Source organism: Limulus polyphemus, unplaced genomic scaffold (assembly GCF_000517525.1).
Source record: "Limulus polyphemus unplaced genomic scaffold, Limulus_polyphemus-2.1.2 Scaffold816, whole genome shotgun sequence".
Taxonomy (NCBI): Eukaryota; Metazoa; Arthropoda; class Merostomata; order Xiphosura; family Limulidae; genus Limulus; species Limulus polyphemus.
Window position 1 is genome coordinate 383,651 of NW_013666426.1, and position 22,914 is coordinate 406,564.

Consider the following 22,914-nt stretch of genomic DNA (forward strand, 5'->3'; position numbering starts at 1 on the left):
TTCCCTTTTCTTCACTTTGTTTGTACTATTGTTAAGAAACATAATAATAAAAAATGTTCATTGTGGTAAACGAAATAATAATTTATTCTAAGTTTTTTCTTCCCGATCTGTAAAAAAAATCTTTACGTGATAGAGAAAAATGAATATTATTTTCGAAATCTGCATAGTTGAATTAAAGCCAAAACAACTTTTATGAATTTTAAATTCACAGGCCTGTGTTACCAGGTCTATTATAAACAAACAGAACTGTGAAAAAGCAGGTACGATTTCGGAAGCCGGATCTTTCACCGCTGTTGCGACATCTGTCGAACGATCTTTAGTTAAAAACGAAAACTTCAATTAGAACTAGACCCAATATAGCATACATACAAATTAGTCGCTGTAATTTCTGCGATATGCTTAGCAGGCTACGGAAAAAACCTTCAGAAATGGCGATGCACAACCTGGTTGAGATTTATCAACGCATTTATGTCGTGAAACTTATGTGAAGACATAGGAAAACTACATGAAATACTGGATGGCTACTCTTCGAATTAATGATAATAAAAAAAACTTTGGAAAATACTATACCAAACATTTGTAGTTTTTACAATAACCTAGCACCATGAGTTTGATACAAGAATAAAACGGCTATCAAATAACTCCCCCCCCCCCAGTGGCACAGCGGCATGTCTGCAGAGTTAAAACGCTAAAATCCGAGTTTCGATACCCGTGGTGAGCAGAGCACAGATAGCCCATTGTGTAGCTTTGTGCTTAATTACAAACAAACAAATAAAACCGATATGCAATGCCAACTCTTAAGCTACTCTTGTTTGATCTAATGGTAAGATTTGAGGATCACTCTTATAGCACACTCACGGCTCCAAAGCAGAACACGTTCTTGAGACAACGGAACGCGAATAAAAACAAACTGGAATTCGCAGTCCAGGCACGCTAACCGCCTGCCACGCCCACACAAAAGAAAAAAATAGTGAAAGCTAGAAAAATAAGTTAGCAGTCACAAACTGCCAACAGTGATCCCCTGCAGTCACTACTGCCAACATCTTTTCTTCTTTGTTTGTAATTAAGCACAAAGCTACACAATGGGCTATCTGTGCTCTGCCCACCACGGGTATCGAAACAAATATTATAGTGTTGTAAGTCCGCAGACATATCGCTGTGCCACTGGAGGGCTTTTTGTTCTTTAGAAGTAAACTTGGGTAATGTAAAATAAACGGCATTGTTAGCATTAAATATAATATACACGTACAATACGCGTCTTAGCTTTAAGCCATCAGTGTTTTATTATTATTATTATTATGACTCAAATTCGTTTGAATTCTGAAGAGAATTCTTGGTTTATCCACAAGACACACTGTAGAAGAATATATTCATTAGCGAGTTGTTACTCGTACATGCTTTATCTTTCAAAAGTCGCTAAGGATAACTTTATTTATCCTATTATATATATATATAAGATAATACAAGTAGCGAAGTTAAAGATTTATCACTGTGTTTTTACACATTCTAAACAACAAACAGCTTATTAGAGTGTTCCAACAGGCGAGTTATGAAGTGTTAGTGTTCTGGTTTGGAAACTTTAATATTCTACATCTGCCAGTTAAGTTGTGGACGACGTTTCGCTAGAAGTTCAAAACGTTATCCTCAATTTAGAGGCAGATGTAGTCCATAATATTTTCCAATCCAGTGTAGTCTTCAGTACCTAATACTCTAGTAAACAAGTGTTAATGCTTTTTATTTGATTTCAGCCAATGTTTCGACCTTGCGGCTTCATCAGGCTGAAAAAACTTTAAGGGCGAAACGTTGGCTGAAATAAAATGATTTTATTATTATCTGGAGAGTAAATATCTTATTTTTTCTCTAACTTTGTTGCAAAATTTCTAAATCCCTCCTGTACATTCTATGAATTCTATTAATGCTCTTAAAATTTAATATGACTTTGTTTATTAAATACGATATGAAAACAATACATCTGAAGAAGCATAGAAAGATTAGTTTAATAGTATTCATTCTCTACTCAATCCAGAAACAAAAAGACGGCCATTTGATTATTATATCGTACCTAGTCTAAGCTTCACAAGATATCGTGCATTATATCTAAAAACACTGACTTCATATTAACATCTTAAACTATTCCTCTTTTTTTTTTCAGAATAAAGGAAATAAAAAGTCATAGAGTAATGTTGTTTTAGTTGTCCTAGAACGGGGTACCCCCCCTTCGCCGAAGGTTCAGAGACGATAATTATTTCTAGTTTTTTTTACTTGTTTTGAACATTACAAAGATAACCTCTTCCCATTTCATAGTTACGGCGGCACTGGTCTTAGTTGAAATGCCTGGTTGTTCCACATAAGCTGGTTAAACAGGTGTCTAGATCTGGTTGATCAGGTAACGATAATGCTCTCGATACTCACTGCTTTAAAACACAGTGACAGCCAAGTTATTGGTTAGCTACATATATATATATTAGCATTTCTACCCTTACTAAATGGCGAAGTGTGTTTTTAACCTGTGGTTACAAGTACTGCACACTTAAAACCACAGGTTAAAAACTATTAATGGCGATTCCCATGATTCCATTCTTCCCCCTCTTTACTATTAACTAACTGATAAAGGTTCGTATATCTGTTTGTTTTTCGTCAATTTCTGTTATCGATTAGAATAAACTGTATTATACTTCTCAGCTAACGTGCGAAGAAAAGTAAACAAACAGTCCTCAATTACTTGCAGACGCTACAGTAAAAACATTAAAGTGACAGCCATCAAAATCCTGTGGAACCGTTTCACAAGTAAATCCTGAAGTAGTTTCTTGAGCATGCACAGAATGAGGTCAGACGTACAAATCGATCGGTCTCGCCAAGCTGGAAGCATGCAGTCAGCTCACGTTTTAGAATCTATATGACATCGCCTTTCTCTCTCCCACGTAAGTCAAGTCACATTGGCCAGCCTGCTTTCACGTGCATTTTATTGCTCCTCTCCTTGCGCGAACAATCCACGTGGCTACAAACACAATCAATCTAGTGATTGTAGCCAATCGACCGCCTGGCTCGAATTTCAAGTCTCGTCTCATTTTCTGTAAACAATTTTAATTTATGTTCTAATTTTAATTATTTATCAAAATCGACTGTGCTTTTTGGATTTCTAATAATAGGTTTTGTGAGGATTTCAATACAATTGTTTGTAGTTTTTTTATTATTATTTTATTTTAATAGGCTTAATGGTAAATTCAAAGCATTTGTCTTCGATTAATACTACAGCTTGCACAGAATTCTGCTTCCAGTTTCATATTTCACGGCACTCACAGACTATATTATAATACAAGACTTCTAACTCAAAAGCGATACATCTATGAATGCAAGCCAATTTTCTTAGTTTCCTTACTTTTCAGATTGGTTTCACTACATAATAGAACAAATTACAGTACACCTAAAAAAAAGCAATACAGTATAATGTTAATCTTGAGTATTCATATAACAATAAAGGGCAATAGCTAGACGGTTGAAATCTATTCACAACAGAGGTGCTTTTTTCTTCTTAGTCTTATTGTTGTCATTTGACAATATTATTTAAATCTGGAGATATAAAAATTGGCAAAGCTGTTTAGATTTCACAAGTTTATTGATTTGAAAGGTAGCACGCACTCCACCGTTATAGATATTTAACACTGTGGTCACAATTTAGTGAAAGCATAACACAAAATGGGCTGATTAAGTTTGTTTGTTTGGTTTGTTATGAATTTTGCTACACGAGGGCTATCTGCGCTAGCCGTCCCTAATTTAGCAGTGTAAGACTAGAGGGAAGTCATCACTACCCACCGCCAACTCTTTTACCAACGAATAGTGGGATTGACCGTCACATTATAACGCCCCCACGGCTGAAAGTGCGAGCATGTTTGGTATGACGGGGATTCGAACCCGCGACCCGCAGACTGCGAGTCAAGCGGCCTAACCACCTGGCCATGCCGGGCCAGTGCAAATTCTAAACGTTTAACATAAATAGACATGGCCTTGCGAGTGATAGATAAAAATAATTTGAATTTCTTAAATTATTGTTTTTTCAACATATTTTTAAAATAGAAACTAGAAAACAAAGAAAACACTAATTATTGATATGAGTTTACAAACGTTTAATATCAGCTGTCACAATCCATTCTTTAGGGAAGGCCTTTGCTCAAGGAGGATTATCATATTTACCAAGCTTGGGCTCTAGACGAGGGGAATGTATGTGCTATCAAGACATTCAAATTTCGTACGAGGATATCGCTTTTACCAAATTTGAGCTCCAAGCGGAGGGGGAATCCGTGTGCTATCAGGATGGTCTACGAGAATATAGCACTAACCAAATTCCAGCAACTAGATAACAGTGTATTTCTGTGCTATCAAGATGTCCTATGCAAATATTGTTTACCCAGTTCAAGCTCTAGACAAGGGGAATCTATGTGCCCTCAAGATGACAAAATTCCGTACGAATGTGTCATATTTAACAAATTCGAGCTTCATACGATTGGGAACTTGTGTGCTATCAAGAATTCCTACGAGGATGTCATGCTTACTAAATTCCAGCAACTAGACGAGAGTAGATCTGGGTGCTATCAAGATTTCCTACGAGGATATCATGCTTACTAAATTCCAGCAACTAGACGAGAGTAGATCTGGGTGCTATCAAGAATTCCTACGAGGATGTCATGCTTACTAAATTCCAGCAACTAGACGAGAGTAGATCTGTGTGCTATCAAGATTTCCTACGAGGATATCATGCTTACTAAATTCGAGCAACTAGACGAGAGTGAATCTGGGTGCTATCAAGATTTCCTACGAGGATATCGTGTTTACGAAATTCTAGATATAGACGAGAGGGAATCTGTTACTATCAAGATATCCTACAAGGATATCTCATTTATCAAAGTCGAGCACTATATGGAGGAGGGGGGGAGTGCTATCAAGATGTTTGGACATGGTATGTGTTTTAAAATCATATAATACTTCGTGTTTTTTCTCTTTTTTTGCGTAAAGCCACACAATACACAATACGGTATCTGTGCTCTACCCACCAGGGGAAATTGGATCCCAGATTTTAGCGTTGTAAGTCTGCAAACTTACCGTTGATCCACCGGAGGACCTATGTTAGATTACATGCCTAAATCGCCTTTCACACAAACTAAAACTGCTTTTCGTTCTCTTATATCTTTCAATGACAAGAGACTAACGATTTGAATAAAATACATTTCAGCTGAATCTCACGATTGTTATTTCATTGTGCTATCAAAGTGACGGCCACATCCTGGTTGGCGGTGAGATATTCGGGCGCTGCACCAACAGATTTTTGGTTGTTAGATTTCCCCCAAACGAAATAGCTATCGGGGTAATCCATGAAATATGAAAGATTTGAAACGGTCATTAGAAAAACGATTGTAAAGAATAATAAACAATGTCCAGAGCAGATGGTGTTTGGACAGACTTGATGTGTTATGACAGCTTTTGAAACACCCTATACCACAACCAAACTATCCTGCAAAAAACTTACGATCTCCTCAATATTACTTGTGGTGAAATTCAGTTCTCCCGAGCTAAGAAGTTTCTGAAATGCAAATAATCTAAATATGGATTTTTTTTTAGAATCACCCTGTATACAGAGTAACTGGAATAAAGAAACGTGGCACTATTTTTCCCTTGCCTAATAACGAAATAATTTCAATTCCAGGGTCACTTAAGCAATTCAACGGCCATTATGTTGTTGTAAGAATCTTCAAAAGACCACGTGTGTTGTGTCTTTAAAGATTTGTTAGAACGTTTTACAGATCTAATTTTATTACTTTTTAACTTTATTTTTTATTATTATACGTTTATTATAGTGACCATTTTGCATTGTTAAGGTATGTATTTAGAACTAACCTGTATCTCTTCAGCTGGTCGAATCTATTGCGCTATCATTGGAATTACAGCCGATAATACCGTTAAAAGTTAAGAGCGACGGTATCTAACTGTTGAAACAATGCATTCTAATCTTTATAAGTACGAACGTAATAAAAGTATATTATACTTGCGCGGGGTCCCCGAAATTGTTCTGTTTCAAAAGTAAATAAAACCAAGATTATGAGTAACAAATATTTCTATTTCTTGTTTTTGAAGTTCATATGCCATGCTGTCTGTGTTGTAGCCTAATTCTTCTCGTGATTCATAGCATACGCACGTTTTACGACGTCACGACAGTACAAATTGCAACATTAAGCGTCCCTCATGTGACGTCATTTTAGTGTCTACCAGCTGACAGACAGACAGAACACTACCGTATATTGGTGCGAAATTGGTTAAAACAGATAACCAATCCAAGCAGCCTTCGGCCCCTCTTTCGGGGAAATAAGCTATACTCATTAACAGTTTGAATTTTAGTTTCGCTTTAAGTAGATAGCTTGCTATGAACGATAGTTAATATTAATTAATACAAAAATAAAAATAGAAAATGTTTTCATTTCCAATTTTCAAATTAGTTATACATTATATATTTTCCACGTAACATTTATATAAAATGATTATGTCTTAAAAGTGAGATTAATAGTATGTGATGATTTAAAAAAAAGAAACGGCGGAGGTGGCGATTGCTGCGCAAACCAACATATAATGTACAGATGCATATTCAGAATATATACTGTAGTGTAGTTTGGTTTGTTATGAATTTCGCACAAAGCTAGATATCCCTAATTTAGCAGAGGTCAACTCTTGAGCTACTCTTTTACCAACGAATAGCGAGATGGACCATTATAACGCCCCAACAGCTAAAAGGGCAAGCCTGTTTGGTGCGACGGGGATTCCAACCCGCGACCCTCAGATTACGAGTCGAGCGCTCTAACCACCTGGCTATGCCAGAACCTATTGTAGTATAATCGAAAAAGTAATGTTTTAAAAAACGTGTACGCCAATGAATATTCTTGCACATCAGAAGGATACAGGCTTTGGGAGTCTGTTAATTGAAGTTTTCTGACCTACTAGAGGCTTGAATAACTCACCTTCGCTTCATTCGGAAAAAATAAAAATTCTTAGTTAACCCTAACAAGTAAGAAATGACTGCAATAAATTCAAAACTTATCGTAACCCACAGACGAATAACTAGATGGCGCAAATTAAATTTCTTATATAACTTCTTTCTTCTTTAAACGTTTAATATTGTAAGTCAAGTTTTATGTAATTAGTTTTATATGATATGAAGAATCCACTAACTTGTGTGAATACTACAAAAACAGCTTCAACTGGGTAACTAAAAATTAATTTTCTGATATCGTATAGCACAAAATTTCATCTCTAAAGGAGACAATTTGAAGTGTAAATTAAACGTCAGTATAAGTATGGAAGGGAGTGTGAATGTACATTAACTGTTGGTTACAAGTGTTTAGATAACAATACTTAACTATTCTCTTATATACGTAGTTTTGTCCGTTGTTTAAGAAGTTGACATTATTGATAAAACTTCGTACTAGTTCATACAGGTGTAACAAACCCTTTAAATGTTAATTTTTTTTTTTGCTTTTACAGTCTACCTGCTTCTCCTATATAACTTTATTAACAATTATTGCCTTAATTTAGTATAACTCGGTTATACATTAATTGTGGGTAAAATTGTGTGAATAAAAAATGTTTAATTTTTCTTTAAATGTTTTGAACTCATCAACATTTTTTCAAACTATTTTCTTGAAACCTCCGTGAATAAATAAAGAAGTTTCATTGTTGTGTAATTCCAGTCATTTGGTCAAAAGAATCCTCCTATGTTTTCACAGTTCTACTTGTTTCTGCTATACAAAATGGCTGACAGTTAACACCTGAACTTGGAATACTGATCCATTAGTGTATTCTTTGTCGTCATGAAGCTTATCTATAAAAGCTTCGATTTTTTTTCCAGTTTTTTCGATGAATTTTGTTGTGTTTGTAACTGTTGTTATTCTACAGTTTGATAAGATAATTAACGTTTCTTCTATACATGATATAACTCCTATAATAGAATTGATGGTAGCAGTTGTTTTTTCGATGAATTTTGTTGTGTTTGTAACTGATGTTATTCTACAGTTTGATAAGATAATTAACGTTTCGTCTATACATGATATAACTCCTACAATAGAACTGATGGTAGCAATTGTTTTTTCGATGAATTTGGTTGTGTTTGTAACTGTTGTTATTCTACAGTTTGATAAGATAATTAACGTTTCTTCTATACATGATATAACTCCTACAATATAACTGATGGTAGTAGTTGTTTATTCAGAATTTTGTTGACCAACTGGAATTATACAATGACAAATTTTTCTTCTTCTAATGGGTTTTCAGTAAGATACTTCGGAAAAATGTTGATGAATTCAAAGCATTTGTAGAAAAATTAAATGATGTTTTATCATTCAAACAAATATAACCTACAATTAATGCATAATCAGATTATTCCTGTACTTAAACTAATTGAATGATTTCACCATTGAAAGCATTATGGGATACTAACACTATTTATGTTAAGTGTTTATGTTAACACTTATATCTCACTTAGAGGTGAAACAATAATGTTAATTAATCTTCAGTTACCCATTTGAAGCTGTTTTTTATATCATTTACAAAGTGTTTTTATTTTTGTTATAGTTCTGAATGAAAGCTTAAGACTTTCTACTTCATTCACTTCATGACACATTCAACAGTAACTACACATCTGGCTTAAGATTCATTAGTTTTTTTTAATTATAAAAAGTAAAATACTTAAGATGAGACAAATGAATAACCCACCAATAACATGTATAAAACTTAAAGTTAACAAAAACAACACTGCTACTACTATTGACAAAACTTCAATCTCAGAGTCAAATTAAGTCTTTGGGAGGACAAGTCCTTTCCATAATTAAAAAAAAAATTCTTCCTATGCATGAAACCAAGCTTAAGCATTTACATTCCCAAGCAATGTGTGGTTTTTTTTTGTGGCTTAAAGAACAATACTTATTCACAAAATCAATAGATCAGAATTAGTTCAACAACAGATATGAAACACTACTGAATTCACTAGGTTGCCAAGAGTTTCATCCAGTTCCAAAATGTTCTACAGTGTTCAGGCAGTTTGTACATTACAGCCTAACAACCATTTACGTTTTAAAGATGACATGGTGATTCTTTGAAGTTTTCATAGCATCTTTTATTAGAAATTCATGTAACATTTTATTACTGATATTTCTGTATTATTGCAAGGTTAAATGTGTTGTTAGAAAGATATTCAAAACTGAAAACTCATTCAACTTGGTAAATATAACAATGGTAAAAATATTCAATTTGGATTAATACTTCATGGCCTAAGTTTGAATATACTTTTACTGATAATTCAAATTTCTTTTTCTGCCATTAACCTAAATGTAGCTAATCTACTGAGATAAAGTAGAACTGCAGTCCTGAATTAATTAACAAAGAAGACTGATCTGTCCACTTTATAACCTGATAAAAGTGGATTTGCTTTACAGAAAAGATACGTCATATAAATATCTAATTCCAAGGACCTCAGCTAGTTTCTACACCATTCAACAGCCTGTTGAACAAGTTAATTTAAAAACAAATGATGTATACAAGCTAAGTAATTCTCTGTAAGCATGTATACCATAGGAATACCAACTGTTGTTGTGCCATATTATAAGCAGTAGAAGAGTTTAAATATCCTTTAAGTTTCAAATACTTTAAGTATTAACTTTTTTTTTTTGAGGGTCTATTTTCATATACTTTCAATGCTCATGCTGAGTGCAAGTAAATTTTTACCCACTTATGAATGTTTTGGAAAAAAAATTCAGACAACAGACATGATATTATTTTGTCATAAATAAATAAAGCTAATGAAGTAAGACAGGAATAAAATTAATTTAACTACCAAATCAGCTGAACCTCATCAACAAAACCACACATACACAGTTAAAATAACTTCAGCTGAACCTCATCAACAAAACCACACATACACAGATAAAATAACTTCCCCACATGCATCCCTTAAAAATGCACAAAGACGCGTAAGTATTACCACAACATATATAATAATGAGCATATGTGATTGACTTCTTTTTACAAGTGTACCAAAAATACAAATACCTCAAAGGACAAGAGATAATGAGCTAGGACTACAGTATTGATGCTTTCCTCCACTCTGTAACTATTAAATAGTTTCACCACCACCTCTAACTCAAATGTAGTACATGTACCAATAATAACATAAAACAAGATATAGTCAAACAGGTGTGGACAACAAAAATTAAGAGGAAATTGAGGTATGGCAAAGTCGAGAGATGATGAAATCAGAAAAGCAATGGTAGTCAAGGAAATCAACTTATAACTAAGCCTAATCAAGATAAATGTGTATTGTCATTTGCTTGCTTACCTTCAAAACTGCATGTAATGTTTTAGAATCAAAAGTATAATTACACAGGTTACTAAGTCTTTCTTTCTCAATAGGAGTGTGCAGGCTTTATCTAGATATATAAATTTTAGTCAACTTCTTTACTGTTTTACTTTTAGTTTACAAGCACAACTGTTTGTTTATTATAAATTATTTTCTTTAACTATAGACAGTAATTTTGTGATATTTAGAAACAAATCTCAGTAAATTTGGTTAATTTTGCATACATCTGTGACAAGATAATGATACATATTCTGAAAGTGCTCTCAAGGTGTATATTAAATCTCTAATATTTTATCCCTTATTAAAGTATTTTAGGAAATTCATCTACTAACACATTGTAACTTTCCAATTTAAAAAATGGCATATCTTTCACATTATATGTGGGCAGGGCTGGATCAGGCTTTTGGGGATTGGTCAAGCAAAGATAAAACAAGGGCCCTTATATACAGGTCTATACGTATTATAGAATTATAGATTACGTATAGTATTTGCATGTTGAACATTCCAAATTAAACAAAGAAAAGCAACAGGGCAAAATATTTATTCATATAAAATATATTAAAAACAACAAAAAACTTTATATTTGAATCTGTATATTTACATACAGTAACTTGAAACTAATTTACTCACGAGAAAGTTAAGAGAATGGAAATTACGAATTAGGAACATTGACTACTATAAAAGTTTCTCACGACATTTTGGAAGGCTCCTACTTTTTTTGTGGGAGGAACAAGCTATAGCTTGTTTACATTGTTCATTAGTCTGACCCTACATGTGGATATCATAATGTTATGCAATCATATATGAGCCATCATAAGCAGTTTTGAAATATAATTACCAAAACCATATTTAGTTAAATGTGCAACAGACAGTACTGTAAAATAAATACAGAACAAAACTTTAATTAACTTTAAAACTCCTGAAAGACATATTACTCAAGAAATTCAGATGACAATCTGTACAGAAACAAATACCATTATTTTAAGAACAATGGTAAAATGTTAAGGACAATATAAATTGGATACTTTGCACCGATTCAGACAAACGTATGACTTGTCTTGACACTTAAGTCTAACAGAAATAATAATAAGAAAGTCGTCAGGTCAAAGACAGGTTACTTGACAATATTAAATACAGTTCATGAGATTTTTGATAGGGCAGTCATTTAGAAGCTAAAGTCAGTCAATAACAGGCAAAAACTTCTAAGATTTTTATAATTTATTTTCAGGCACATTGTGCTACTATACTAAGAGCGATTATAATAACTGTATTACTGAAACTAATTGACTGAAAATTTGTTAATAAAAAAATCTTTGATTGTGCCAATAAACATCATTTTTGTTTTTCACTATTAACACTTCTAAGATTTATGGAGATACTTAGAGGCATCAGTCATAATAAGTAAGAATTGATTGAAAAGATCATCAAGACATTCACACAACATTCATCTACACAAGATATTTATATGAAGTTTAAATAGAATGTTATTCACTTATGAAAAAATAATTGACAAGAAGGTTTTCAGTACGTTTACAGGATATAGTTAATAACCAAGTATTAATAAGAAGATTATCAAGACCTTTACAATGCATTTACCTAAAGTGTTAATCAATAATAAAAACAGTGAGAGGAAGATTATCAGGGCATTTATAGATGCAGTTAAGTCAGTCAATGATAAACAAACATTAATAAGAAAATTACTTGCATTTGCAAAACTTTTTTTTAGGAAGTTGGGTAAGTTAATAATAAACATGGAGTGATGAGAAGTTCATTGGGATAAACATGCAAATACCTCGATAATTATCTTTATGAACTTAAACAAGAATATGGAATGTTTATCTGGACCTTTAATTGTTGCAAGTAAACAATAAATGTGATAGGAAGTTTAGTATATCATATACAGGATGTTTGTCCAGACAGCATATTCTACTGATAATAAGCATGATATGTAATATGAAACTTACTAATAGGTGAGATTATTACAGCCAGTTCTGGTGATAATATGCAAATAATTGCAGGTTATATGTACATATCTAGGTTTCTACGTTTAATAATAATAAGCATAAATTTTCATTGTATATAAATAAGCACTACATTACCAAATTGATTCTACTGAATGTCGTATCTTATGAGAATTTAATTATTTTCTCTTACTATTAGCTTTAAGTTTAAAAGTCTATTACTTCATAAGTATCAAATGATGACAAATTTATCACAATTCATTATTAATTTAAAAAAAACACAATATTATACGGTATTAATACTGTAAGTACTAAGACCTAAAACTATGAAAGTTTATTTATTTATTATTATATCTTTTAATATTAAGTTCACTATAAGAATTGACTTTATCTAATTAAATTGTCTGACAAGAAATAATAAACACAGTAATATTCAGAACAGTACTTACCACTTGCAAATACTGTCTCATACACAAGTATAGCTGGAAAAAAAATACCATATTTAACATGCCTAAAATTACCATTACACAATTTTATTAAAAACACATGTATTCAAAATCATTCAAAACATCAAAAATTAACTCCTGCCAGTAAACAAGTTTCTAAATATCATTCATATCACAGGTATTTTGGTGTAAGCAAGAATGTTAACTTAGTTAGAATTTATTCACATATTTTAACAGACTAAAAATAAGAAAGGTATTTAGCAGATTTGTTTAGGTATCTGAAAGTCATTGGTATAAACAATTAGCAATACACATGAAGAAGTGTTACTGTAATACTGTGCTAAGCTATGCATGCCTTCTATTCTCTATCGGCACCATTGGTGAGAGTATAAAGATTAGATTCTGACATGTGAAAATGATTTTGTCTGAATAAAAGTTTTCATTAAAATGGCATTGTTAAATCTAAAAAACTGAAATATTGGTCTGTACATCACTGAATACTGAAATGATAATGTCTCCAACTTATCATTCAACTTGAATTTAACCAAAGACTGCTAAAGAATAGTAAAAGTTTCTTTCTCACTTATAAAAAAAAAAAATTGCAGAGGAAATATAAACATGCAAAAATTTTTTTTAAATTGCATAAAACTTATAAGATTGGTCAGTTTTCAAAATATTCCATCTTGTACTAATCCCTAAGTTTGTAGGTATTTGGGGACAACTAATTAATTGATTAATTAACTACCCAGGGTAGTCACGGATTTAGCAATCCTCCCTCTCCCTGCCCATGATAATTGGTATAAAGGCAAACCATGACAGAAAAAAAAAGGAATAATGTTTCAGCATGTAAACACATATACATATATACTTGTGCTAAAGAACATATTTCTTAGTTTTTACTACTGACATTATGACTACATGTTCTAGTCATTGTGGTGTATCATTTAATAACCAAAGACCACAGCATAAAAAACATAACTGATCAAAGATGTGAAACTTCCAATAAGTTCTGAAATGCTTTGAGTTCAATTACAACTATTCTGACTTAATCATCATCAGGATCACTCAAATGTTAAGTGAAATGCACTAGATTTCTGAAAATTCAATAAACTAAGTCAAAGCATTTTAATTATAAGTTCTTAAGTTTTACACTTACATTATAATTTCAAAATCTATTGCAAAGCATGATTTTATTCAAAAGTTGTATTTACTAGTTGACATTTTGAATAGCATTTTTTTAAAATTAACAAATAATCATTATTAAGGGAACAATTTTTTTGACTAAATCAAGTTGAAATACAAGAATGATTAATGATACTGCCCTCTGTCTCTCCATTATTTTACTATACTGCCCATAGTTTTGCTTCTTTTCCCACAATAACATACAAAGTATATCAAAGAATGCTTTGGATGTGGTTGTAAATCACTTGTTTTGGAATTCTCTAGATGCTCTTCGTGTAAATGTTCATGCTGTTTTAAACTTACTTGTTCTTGATAGAAATAATAACTACTTGCATTTCAATATTCTCTTTTATGTTTTGGATTTAGTTGTGAACAAATTTTTTGTTTAAAAATTCCCTTAGAAGATGTTCTTTGTGTGGCTGTTAACTACAATCTGGTTTAAAGCTAAGGTACAGTCATAAATAATCCTTTGCAAACAAAGTTTGAGAAATGTGAATGATAGAAATATCTGATTAACCTTAAGATGGGAGTCACAGATATATAATTCTTAAGAGAAACTTAAAACACAAACTGGGTATTCAAAGTTATGAAAAAAGCTAACATTAGAGTCTCAAGATCATATTAGGAATTGAATAAGTTAGCAACTGATAAATTAGAAAAGGTCACATATAAAAGGCATAAAACAATTTCTAGGATCATTAGAATCCAAATGAAAAAAAAAAGATCAGGAAAAAGAAAAACTAATCAAATGTGTGGTCCAGACCTTGGAAACAACAACAAAAAAGAAGAACTGATGTTCACAGTCAGCAAATCATAAAGAGCTAAAAAAAGACAGTGATACTAGATGCAGAACTGTATACTATCACAAAAGAATGTGATCAAGGAAAGTAAAAAAAAAAACAACTAAAGTGAACATAATATGAATGAAAGAGTGTTGGACAACCAACCCTTTTCAAGGTTATATTATAAACAATTAAAGGAATTCATGACTAGGAACCCTGAGTTACAGCATAAAGTAGCAATACTAAACTTAATTACTTGTAGAAACAAAGGTTTCAAGATTGATGGAATACAAGGAGCTGGTGAGTTGTCAACTAATGAGTTGAAGCCCTCAGAGAATATTGTATCTAAAAGACTTAACCGAAGACTTGAAAATGATGCTATGGAATTCCAAAGAGTAAAACAACAAAATAAATTATTTCAACCAAGAAGGATTAAAAAACAAGCTACCAATGGACAAAAACAGTCTTACCCATTATACTGAATGAAAAGCCGCATGATAAACAAAAATCCTTTGAACATACCGTTCAAAGATGAAGGGGTGATGAGCTATCATATTCAAGGACCTAAAATGGTCCAAAACAAATATAAGAAAAAAAAAAGAAAGAAAGTAAGGATGCAGTCACAGAAATATGACCTAAGCTCTTTTGGACCTCCACACATAGAAAAATAAAATAAAATGCCTTCTTTGCATAGCCATAAACATGCTTTTCTTTTACAATTAATCTTTTTTGTCCCAGGTGTTACTGCCAACAAATACCTATCCACAGTGGACATGAATATTCCAAACAAAAACTTGTAGCCCTATAAGTACATCCAGGGAGTAAACAGATTAATAGATATAGTTAGCATACACTGTATTATTATAAGTTGTAAATGCATATGATACCATTTTCACTGGACAATCTCTGTCACAAAACAAAACACTTTAGTTTATACACATGCTTAAAACCAGTGAAAACTATCTATTAAATAAAGCTAACAGTTGACCAATAAATAAATAAATAAAATGCCAAAACTGGACAACTGTGAAACTTTTACTTCAGTAATTTAGTGGTATTCCTTACATGCCAGTGCTTAGGTTTTGTTTTTCTTATTTCCATTAATGAAGTAGAGGTCAACAGAAGGTGGACAAGTGCTCGATTGAGGATTGGCAAATTGCTCATGTTACTCCTTTTTAAAGAGTATGATAAGAATTGCCCTGGAAATTACAGGTCAGTTAGTTTTCATTTTATAATAGGCAAAATCCTAGAAAGTCTGATAAAAAAAAAAGCCTTGCAATATTGCTTGGTGAGAAATATGATATCATAAAAGAGAGAAAGCATGGATTCACTACAAGAAATCTTTCACTACTAATCTGTGGTTTAATTTTTTATTTTGAGGATGTTGCTCTGTATGTGGATAATGGAAAGTGTGTGGACTTGGTGTACTTAAGATTTTCAAGAGGCTTTTGATAAAGTGCCACACATAAGGTTTGCTAAGAAAATTACACTAGTGTGGACTGAGGAAAGACTTGTTAGTGTGGCTGAATGAGAAAAAGTAAGAAGTTGTTATCAAACTGGATCTTTATTCCTATTGGTGTGCTTCAGGGGTCATGCTTATGCCTTTGTTTTTTTGTTATATTACACTTATGACACTAATAGGGACTTCACTACTAAAATTTGCTGATGACATTAAATTCTAGCTATAATGATGCTGTGATACTTTTAGAATGACTTGAAGCAATTGGTAAGTTGGACATATAGTTGGCAAATGACCTTTAATAATAATAAGTGTATTTGAATAATCATAATTTGAATCACATTTAATACAGATTGAAACCCATTCAATGAAAACAAGATACAACAAAATGGTCACACTAATTATGAGCTTGTTAAGAATAAATTTGGAAGTTTCAAAAATGATAAGGCTCCTGGGCCAGAAAGTATTTCCCGTTGTGTTTTGAAGAAGGTTAAGGACTGAATGTATGAGCCACTTACTACTATTTTTTTTGTGTGCAGGTGCATGAAGACTGAAAGATGGCTAATGTTATTCCTTTATTAAAGAGACGTGACAAAAACTGTCCCAATAACTATACACCTATTAGTCTTACATCAATGGTAAGAAACTTTTTTAAGAGTCTGATAAAAGATGCTTTGCAAAGTTGCTTAACAAAGTTGAAAATTTTGTTGGATATTCAACATAGTTTCACTAGGGAAACATCTTTGTTTATTTGTAATTAAGCACAAAGCTACACAATGGGCTATCTGTGCTCTGCCCACCATGGGTATCAAAACTCAGATTCTAGCGTTGTAAGTCCGCAGACATACCGCTGTGCCACTGGGGGGCCAAAACATATTCGTTTATTCAACTTTTGGGATTCTTTGAAGAGATAATTGCTTATGTAAGATGAGGGTAATGGTGTGGATTTAGTGTATCTGGATTTTCAGAAACCATTCAACAAGATGCCACACAAAACACTTGTTAAAAAAATTATCTCTATAGGTGTGGGGGATAAGTTGGCTAATTGGATAGAAATGTGGCTGGATGGAAGAAAGCAGAGGGTTGTTATAAATGGAATTCAATCAAACGGGATTAATGTCACAATGGGAGCAGCTCAAGGCTCAGTATTAGGATCTCTGCTCTTTTTTTTATTTACATCAGTGGCATAGATGAAGGAATGGTCAATAAATTACTTAAGATTGCTGATGATATTACGTTCTTAGGTGTTGCTGGCTATGAGCATGCTGCTGCTTTACAAACGGTTTGGGATTATATAGTGAGTTTGGCTTTTATCATAATAAATGCAAAGTAATGCATGTGGGTTACCATAATTTAAATTCTGATTATGATGGGAATAACCTTAACAGTGATAAGGTTGATCAGTGTCTTAAGTCAATCCAGGCAGTGTACTATTGCTAAGTGGTAGAGCAAATAAGTTTTTAGGTTGTATCTACAGAAATATTGAATACAAATTTAAAGAGGTCATAATTGTATTGTACAAGTCACTGGTTAAGTCAAATTTGGAGTACTGTCTTGAGATCCATATCTTAAGAAAGACATTGAATTGTTGGAAAGGGTTCAGAAGAGGGTTACTTGGATAATACTTGAGATGGAAAGATTGTCATACAAGGAATAGTTTTCTCTTGAAAACAACAAGAGTTAGAGGGGATCTAATTGAGGTGTTTAAGGTTGTTAAGGTAATTGATAGTGTCAATGTATCATCTTTTCTCATACTTGAAGGTGAAAAGGGCAGGACTATGGGACACAAATACAGATTTTGGCAGGGTAGGAATCAACTTCAGCTATGATAGTTTTATTTTTCTAACAGAGTTGTTTGCTTCTTGAATGAGTTACTTTCAGATGTGGTGGATGTAAGAGTGCTTAAGGGCTTTGAGTTTTTCTTTAAGTTTAGTTTAGTAGATGGGACAGCCTACATGGAACAACAGGTGCCTTTTTTACTCTTAAATTTTATGCTTTGTTAACAGCATGAGGAATAGAATCTTGGCATAATGGTGGATAAGTCACTGAAGGTACAAAAGTAGCACTCTGTTGCTGATAGTAAAGTAATGGAATTTTAAGGCATATTTATGGACATATTGATTATAAGTCAAAAGAGGTAATCATATCACTATAAAAAAAAAGTAGTTAAGCCTCACTTGGAATGTTAACATTTTCCATACTTAAAGATATATTTCAGATAGATACTCACCTCTCTACACCAGAAATAGCTGCTACCTTGCAAGCACAGCATATAATTTCCTGAGTGTTCCACAACCCTAAACAAGCTCACACCCTTACAGGTGTCAACATCAGACTATAACCTTTTACCAGTAGAAAAGTGACACATCCACCAAGCACAGTAATAAACAAATGAGCACTCTGCACCATAAAGGGCTTTAATACAACAATGAATGTGGTAAAAGGATCGGTACAAAGTAAATATAAAGGTATAAATATAAAGAGCTTTTTTCTGACAACAACATGAGAAAGGAAGAGTCCATAGAGTGTGACATCCACAAGACAAGGGGTAACCTAGGCAGTAATTCAGTACAAGACCACATCCATCTCAAGCAAGAAATACTCATCACCCGATAGAGATGGTAGAGCATAAAATATTGCCATTAGAATCTTTTCCTGGGTGTTAATGTGTCACAAAGGTGGAAGGAATGGCAGATTGGTCACAAGTAAATAGCTGAGGATGAGTGTGTATTGTGGCTGAGACAAACCCATGATCCATCTGACTGGGCCTAACCACCAGGAGTAACTAAATTTGTAACATAGTGGGGTTTCCTGAGTGACACTAACAGGTAACATCCCAGCCCTTCTTCCCAAAGAAATGGTGGATCAACTCAATATTTTATCAAGTGAACTTACTGAAACTTACAAAATCATCTGGGGGTCTGACAGTATAAAAGCCTGTGATTTAATTGTGCTGTATCCAGAATTCAACAGGACAAGAGGATAAACATTTAAGATTTAGAAAAGACAAGGTCCTACTCCAGTTAAGACAGCTTTATTTTTCTAACATGATGATTAGCTTATGAAATGAGTTACCATCAGCAGTAGTCGAAGCTAGCATCTTACAGGAATTTAAGTGTGTGTGTGTGGGAAGGGAACAATAATTTCCTGAAAAATAAAGGATGGTTTTATGTTTTGAATGACCAAATGGTCCCTTGTGAACATATGTTATACTGATGTTATTTTCTATCACTTAACTTTTTGTGACATACTAATTATATTAATATTTAGGACGTTTTGAATAACTATACCACACCCAGTTATCAGCAGACTCTTTGCAACCTTCTCTAAATATTAACTGATTAATTCTAGCTTTAAACTTGAAATTATAGCTACAGTTGTTTCTCATTATCTATTACATTCATATTATAATCACACATTAAAAGTTAAAAGCTGGCTACCACAATTAAATTGTGATTCCCACTTATTCCAAGATTTTAGTTTTTTATGGAAATTCCAGCATCACATTTGTTTCTATAAAAGATATTGCTCAAGAATATGAAATTATAACTTAATGGAAAAAGTAACTTCCCTTCTGTATTAGCCAGAATATCTCTTTGATACTTCTATTGGTTATATTAAACATAATCTTATGTGAATGTCCAAAATGTAAAAAGACAGAATTTAGTTGTTTAGAATAAAAATAATTTCTCCCTCATATTGCATGATACATTTTTCATTTTTGCATTTCATTATTCCCACCTTTGCAAAACCAATTAGTTTGGCCCTTAACTTACAACAGTTGCTGGTAGAAAAACAACTGTATCACTTGAAGTCCCCACTTAATCACCCACCCAACCTAAAATGAATGTCACAAATCCTTAAAAAAAATCTGGGTAATCATTATGTGAGGGTTCTTGTCAAACTTTCTCTTATGAGAAAAGTAATTTTTGCCTTAATGGAAGACCAGAGCTAGGATTTTAAAGTCTTTTTTTTTGTTTTGTTGATATTCAAGTCTTGTTAAGTTTTGTGATTGACATAATGTTTTATCTGTCTTTAGTCAGTCAGATGACTTAATTTTCAATTCCCTTGCATTACATAAAAATTTAAACAACAAAACTTAAATAAAGATATGAAAAATTTAATTTTGTGAACATTATAAAATATTTCTTTGAATGAATAAGAATTTTTTATACATGAAACAATGACTATGTACAGCATTTTATGGAAATATTAAGGGGAGGTTTCCCCTTTAGATTAATATTTAGCTAACTATTCAGCTAATAGTGTCAGAGCTATGCACTAGTAGTCCATGAAATTCAATTTACTCTTTCAAGGTTGACACTTTACAATCACCCCCTAGAAATATAGCTAAAACCAGCCTATATAATCACATGCTATTATAGCAATATTAAACTAGTAACAACAGTATGCAATAACACAGTAGTTCTGTAACTAAAAACTCTTCCTCAAAACGTTATGCTGAAAACATGAAACATACAGAATGAATTTCTTTTGCATATTACACACAGAAATGCTCACAGGCTTTGTGCACATCCTTTGAAAATTATTAATCATAACTTTTTTATTTCCTATTCTAAGACTAAATACTATAGCAACTGACAAAACAGTAAACCTCAAAAACACTTTTCTACAATTTCAATTAGAGAAACCAGTGTTAAAAGTATATTCAATTCTGTCAAAATAAAATGAAAGCTATGTATTTATAACAAATACCACAGTAATATAAAAATTTTAGGTTAGAAATATTGAAATGAGTAAAAAAAAATGAAGTGTCTCCCAAGCAAGTTCATTTCTCATGTATTTTTAACAGCGTGGCTAAGACAATAAATACTATGGACTACTCCTATACAAATAAAGCTCAGAATGCAACATTCACAATCATTGAAAATCTTCATTAATCATTGTCTTTGTTAACTTTATTATTTTCCTTTGCAACTAAATCTATTTAGAATATCTGTATATATAAAAAAAACAAAGCAGACACCAGCTGATAATAAGAACCATATTTTCTTATACTAGTGCAATGTTCAAATTTTCACTACATTCTTCAACTACATGTAATTAAATGAGGTACTTTTTAACTTAAATGTTGTTGACATATATATACTACCTCCTTATAATGTGAAGAATATATATAATGATATAAATTTATTAATGCTTATTATACTTAAGGTTTAGATCAAAAGGCTAGAAAGTAATATTACTCAGGTAATACTAATAGTTAATTATTTACTATACAATTAACTATTAGTATTACTTGAGTAACATCAGTATTCGTGGGTATTAGTATTACTTGATTTTTTAAATTTAAGTTGAATACTAACATAACATATGCACAAAAGGGATATTTGGTCCTTCACTTCAGTTTTCAGTGTGTTTAATCTGCTTAACGACAGCTGCAAGTTTTATGTAAATTGTAAATGTAATTCCTACTGTTTGCCGTATTAAACATTAACGGAAATGCTAAATATTTAGTCTAACCCTACATATGCGTGCTTGAATCGTGACTAACACTAAGATCAAAGATATTGCTAGCACGTAACTGATTTGTTACTTTATAGTTTATGATTAAAATTACCTTAAATTCTAAAGAAAAAATACAAACGCAATTATATAATAAATGTATACAACAACATTGGCTGATAGTATTTATAATTAAAGAATGCATCCATGTTAACACTATTCTTGTTATACATAAAATAACATTGAAAAAGTAATAATGAATTCGCACTTAAAGTTAAACTATGGTCTAGACCAGCCTACTTCAACAAGTATTTGTGTGGAGTGCTGGTACCAAACAAGCGGCAGGCAGTCCCGGTACAGTTCTATCTCACACCACGTCACCATAAAGTAAAACTAACCCTAATGTCAGAAACGTATTTGAAACGAGGCGTTACCCTTATATAATAATTAATAAAACGGGGCTTACCGAATAAACCAAGACAAAATAGCATCTCGAGCAAACTCTCGACTCCTCAAGAGATTTGTTGATTTGCTCGAGAACGCGAAAAGCCTTGGTTCACTCATGAACGCGATATATTGTTTTCATCTACTCAAACATTTTCTCAGTCTCACATCCACAGATTGTCCATCGCCATCGTTCCTATTTGCGTAGACACTGTGCGCAGACGTACATTTCAGCTGTCTGGTCTGTGTCTGGAATCACCGTGCTTAGACTGTGTTCTAAAACAAACATCAAAATCCTGGGCGTCCAATTATCTTTGCAATCTATCTCGTTTGAAGCAGACGATTCAAAGACACTAACCACAAAGAACCCGAAGTCTGAAGCATTATTTAATATGACTGTCTTTTAAATGTTTCAAAGCGGATTATTTTTCACAAAACGAGCTGATAAAATTATGGATAATTGAATTACTTCTCTTATTTCATGAAAATTTACTTCACACAAGCCGTAAAAATGTACGATTTAGTATCTGTATTATCTAGTATGAGTTGCAACTTTAATATCTCAATTTTTAGAATATTAGCATGACAATAATCGTTTTTTTAATTCAATAAATAAATAGGCATGAAATGATCACTTTTGTAATGTAGAAAACATTATTGCGATGAAGTCTGGAGAACACACATCTCGTGAAATACAATAATTATCTTTCTTTACATATTGTTGCGTCAGCGAGGTCACGTGACTAGTATCACGCCACGTCGTTCTAGAAATATCCTGTTCCTT

General features: G+C 32.5%; 1 protein-coding gene across 4 annotated transcripts in view; it reads right to left on the bottom strand.

Annotated features, from left to right (window-relative positions):
- Window positions 1-22,373, bottom strand: part of LOC106460687 — a 107,851-nt gene extending 85,478 nt beyond the window's left edge. The window contains exons 1-2 of one of the 4 annotated variants that reach the window (XM_022387469.1): window positions 22,153-22,373; window positions 12,801-12,833 (exon numbers count right to left, since the gene is read on the bottom strand). In XM_022387469.1, the coding sequence (XP_022243177.1) occupies window positions 12,801-12,833; window positions 22,153-22,177 (58 nt within the window). In that variant the 5' untranslated portion in view covers window positions 22,178-22,373. The remainder of the gene's footprint in view (window positions 1-12,800; window positions 12,834-22,152) is intronic. The other 3 variants (XM_022387468.1, XM_022387467.1, XM_013920415.2) reach the window with 3 other exon arrangements.
- Between the last annotated feature and the right edge of the window lie 541 nt (window positions 22,374-22,914).